General features: G+C 42.9%; 1 protein-coding gene across 1 annotated transcript; it reads right to left on the bottom strand.

Moving 5' to 3' along the window:
* Positions 1–573: 573 nt before the first annotated feature.
* LOC147798657 (protein LRATD1-like) lies at positions 574–3,717 on the bottom strand. The gene is made up of 2 exons (XM_087139393.1): positions 3,181–3,717; positions 574–1,904 (listed from the first exon to the last, which is right to left on the bottom strand). The coding sequence occupies exon 2, from the start codon at positions 1,675–1,677 to the stop codon at positions 1,183–1,185; it is 495 nt and encodes a 164-aa protein (XP_086995519.1). The 5' UTR covers positions 1,678–1,904; positions 3,181–3,717; the 3' UTR covers positions 574–1,182.
* Between the last annotated feature and the right edge of the window lie 819 nt (positions 3,718–4,536).

Here is a 4,536-nt window from a genome sequence, read left to right on the forward strand (position 1 = left end):
AACAAATAACGCAAGTTTTATGTTTAAAAAACTTAACGACCACGACAAGTTACTTCATACGCGTGCTGAAACTTCACATGCATTGGACAACAGACTGGTTTAAATCTGAAATTTTAAAAAAAAGAAATATGGCATAACCAGGAGCGGGTCCACGATTCTTTTCCCTGGGATGGGAAGTTTACTGCATGTAGTTGTCGCCCTTGGTAATGCCATGGAGGAAGGACTCCTTGGAATTGTCCCTAACCGACTTGACACACAAAGGCCCAAGTACACGTAGTTTACGCTTTTATGGGGGGGGGTCTTCTAACCTTCAGACGTGTTGAATCCCCCTTCCTGATCAGCACCTTCCAAAAATATCTCAGACATGTACGTGTAGCGGCTTTGGATTTGTCTTGAAATTTGAGGACGGGCAAGTTGACTTTTAAAACTACAAGTAAACGATTTAAGACTGGAAATCTACATTTGAATGTACTATAAAATTTCCCAAAACACATAAAAGGCACAGATTAACACGTGTTATGCAATTTCCATCAAACTGATTGACAAAAAACGCACTTAGTGTACCACTGCATGTATTTAAAAAGTTATAAATATTTATTGTCATTTATATCCACCATAAAAACTGACATTGACGAGTTGGCCTATTGTGGGGACATTACGTTGGATGGAGGCGCGCGCATATTCGTGACGAGATTCATATTAAACATAATCCGTTACTGCAGAGCACTGTGGTTGCGAAAGGCCATGCACGTAGTTATCTGGCAATTAAACAACATGAACGTACTTTGGAAACCGAAAGCATCCAAAAAAATGTACTGTTTATACCCTTCATTTCAAAATGCAAGAAATGGAGATTGAAGGCTTCGAAATTTCCGCTTATTTTGCTTTGGAGCACGGGAAAATTGGCTATAGGTATGTATGTGTCTTTCTCCTGCATGCATGGTTATAACTAATTTGTGTATTGAGGTTCGCTGTCGATTAAAAAAAACATAAAGGTCTGTTTCTATTTGTTGAATTAAAAGTTTAAAACATAAAGCAACATTATGTATCCTTATTGTGGCACTAACAAACTATTTTCAGCATACAGTTTGGGTCCCGTGAGCTGCCATTGCTCTCGTCATTCTCATTTCTTCGCAGATAATTAAATTTAACACAGGCCACTCGATAAAATATTGTTAAGAATCAAAATTCATGTTGCTGGTGTCCATAGGTGACGAGAGGGTTGGACAGCGCTACCGTCGACTCAGACGGCCTTCTGATTTCAGTCGACTTGTAAAACTCGTTCCGGATGTCTACTTTCAGCCCGAAACGGCACCTGACGGCAAACATTTCGCATCCGTATAACTGCATGTTGTACCACTCCAGTCCCAGCTGTTCGTTGGCCGACTCCACGATTTTCTGAGCCGACTGGGGCGCCAGTTTCAAGACCCTTATGTGCTTGTAATTGTTGATCCGAACAAGTTTCGCGCAGTAGTTCTCACGATCCAGCCCAGCGGCGTTGTGGAGGGACTCCCGCCTGATCCAGGGCTGCCGCACATGGATGACAGCGCCCTCACCGACGTAAACCGCCCAGTGATTAAAAGTGGAATGCGGGTGCAGAATTTCGATTAAATCCCCCGGTTCACACTTCAGAAGTACCTTGTCTACGGTCGTAAAACGGTTCTGTGCGTTCCCCATGGTGTTGCGCGCCAGGAATGCGTGCCTTCGTTTATCATCCAATTTCCATATGGAGCAAGAAGGTTCGTGGATCGAGCGTGCTCAAGTTTGGGCCAAGCCTGCGGGGCCGTTAAGGTCAAATCACCCGCTGGTATGGGTCATCAGAGTAGCACTAGCAGTATGCCTGATACAAGTTATTCCACTGTTAGATCAGTGTCAAGCATCGCGTCAGCGATGTGGGCTGCAATCTGGAAGGAATAGACATAGGATTAAACATGTTTGCTTATTCAAGCTACAATAACTCACTCTGAAGAGAAACGAGTACACAATAATGGCAAACAGTCAGGATTATTTATCACTCAGTCGATCGACTCCACAACTGGTTTGATAATTTAGATTGCATCATTGCAGTAGGCAAATGGATGATGAGACATCATACACAAACCAGATTTGAGCGTATGTGCATGTCTTTTAAAGAAATGGTACTTACATTGTTATAACGGAAGAGGTTTTCTTCAAAGTACCATTCATGGATATGCAATTACATTATATTTCTAAACCAATATCCAAATGATGTCATCTGACTTTGACTGGAAATCTGAATGATTGACTTGTCCTCCAAGGTCAAAGTCACGGTGTGGGACGGTGGTTAATTGATTATCCCACGCTGTAGGTCCGCTTTCATGTCACATTTTCCTCAAGTTACGTCCATCAACGAAGATTTAGTAAAATTCTTTCTGCCGCAATTACATATTGTCAAAACTTTTGTAATGTAGATGTACTGGCAAGCTAAATTCCAAATGATTCTAAACTGTGCAAGTTTCCTTATATCACCGTCGAAATAGAAAATTTAGGTTTCGACTACCTATATTGACATTACCGATCCTCGTCGTGTCTATTTCTTCCTCCATGCTGTGACTTTGAACACCAAAACCTTGGGATACATGTACCGGCCTTTATCACTTTTGTCAACAGTATCCTTTAAATTCAAGCATGCTTCAGGCGTGGAGGAAGGACAGGCGATTACATGATGTACAGTACATGTACATGCAGGGGGGTACACGTATTTAGTGTGTACACAAATTTAACTGTACACATTTCGGCTACGCGGCCGGGCGATCTAGTCGACGGGGGGGGGGGGGAATTAAACCAACCTTGACGAACATGCCCCCCCCCCCCCGTCTACAGACTCCGATTATACATCACGACGGACATTACAATATTAGGGCCTTGTCTGTCATCTGGCATTCGACCATAGGAATTCCTCCTGGTACTAGTAAAGCCATGGTAAAACATTTTACAGAGGCTATTCAGTTAATTGTTTTGACATGGAATTCAACCTTTACTCAAGCAAAGGTTTATAAATTCCACCATGATTCCATGGACGATAGTTTTGTCCGGAGTGTTGGACAATGAACTATGCTAGCTACAAATGAATAATAAACAAGAATAAAAAAAGAACATCCTATGTTAAACCCAATGTAACGTAAACAACACCCCATACTCATGGAATGTCTGGTTTACCTCCGGTGTTTTATTCCTCCATGGGTGGAGTGACCGCGACAGTGCCGACCGGTCGACCGCGGCAGCGGCAGAGAGCTGTGTCGGGCCCTATGGTACGGGAGGATAGATGGCGGTGCACGGTGCTCTCTGAGCCAGACCACGAACCGGAATCACAGATAGTTCATCACCATTCATGCCGCAGCCATAGAAGTTGTCTTGTCAGTGAAAGGCCCGTACGTGATTCTATATTGGTCTACTGCACTCATGCACGAAACCCTTTCAACTCAACAACTCCATCCAGGGGGCAGCGCCCTTAAACGACTTTTAGGATGTTGCAAAGCGAAAACTAGACTTCAACAAGTCCATTCGTCCGTAACCGTTCTTTATCTTTCATGCTGTTGACAGGTTAACAACTCAAGTACATGCAGCTAGTATGAATGAGCTTCTGGATTAAAGCTCATGTGGTTAAATTTCCGCTTATATCTCCACTAGGTACTACTGCGACCCATACATTTATCTTCAATAGTCAGCTGTGACTGAATTACTACTAGCCTTTTGTGTAGATCTAGTATCATATTAACTCGAACTTTCGTTCAGAAAGGTGTTTGAACGCCTTCAAATCCGAGGCGTTTTAACAAAACCAACCAAACAAAAAAATATAGAATGCGAACAAACCACAGTTTAAATTAACACAACTGTACAGTGAACATTGGTTTTTATAAAGTTTGGTTATCATTGTTTTAGACAAAAACGGACTGAAACAATTATTCCCATTGACTACTCGAAGCACGCCCTCTGTTGAATAGAGGGACGATGACATGCAGGCAGTGGCTTACGCCGACCAATCACAAGTTGCAACCCCCTGGTTCTGATATACGCCGCAATCGATGGTGCATGTACAGAGATCCAACGTTCTCCTTCTCAAAATAGCGAGGGGTCTCTGGACTACCTTAAGACTTTCACTGAAAGGTCGCAGAAACCTCCCCTTCAAAACCGAACAGCATGTGAAAGGTTATGAATCAAACCTTACTTCATGTTTGTCTTGAACGTGTGGGACTGTTGAGTTTATTATACAGATTTTGGTCGTGTAGGCCGAAATGGAAATTAGTCTGCATTCACACTCTTTGCAGACCAACATACTCGTATATTGCGTTGCCAGTGGTGCAAATACGGGGACCTGAGAATTTCTATTTCAGAAATGCGAGGTAAATGTCGCACGAGGGCTCACTATCACAAAACAAAGATCGACAAAACTTTCCGAGCCTCCTTGCATGCCGAAACATAATACGGGTGAAGCAGTTTGTTACACTGGTGGCTCAGGCATCTCGAGATGTATTTCGTTGAGTGAGGTCACATTGTCATGTCCCTCTCGATTAC

Source organism: Acanthaster planci, linkage group LG07 (assembly GCF_054643075.1).
Source record: "Acanthaster planci isolate LZ-2023a linkage group LG07, COTS_SCS, whole genome shotgun sequence".
Taxonomy (NCBI): domain Eukaryota; kingdom Metazoa; phylum Echinodermata; class Asteroidea; order Valvatida; family Acanthasteridae; genus Acanthaster; species Acanthaster planci.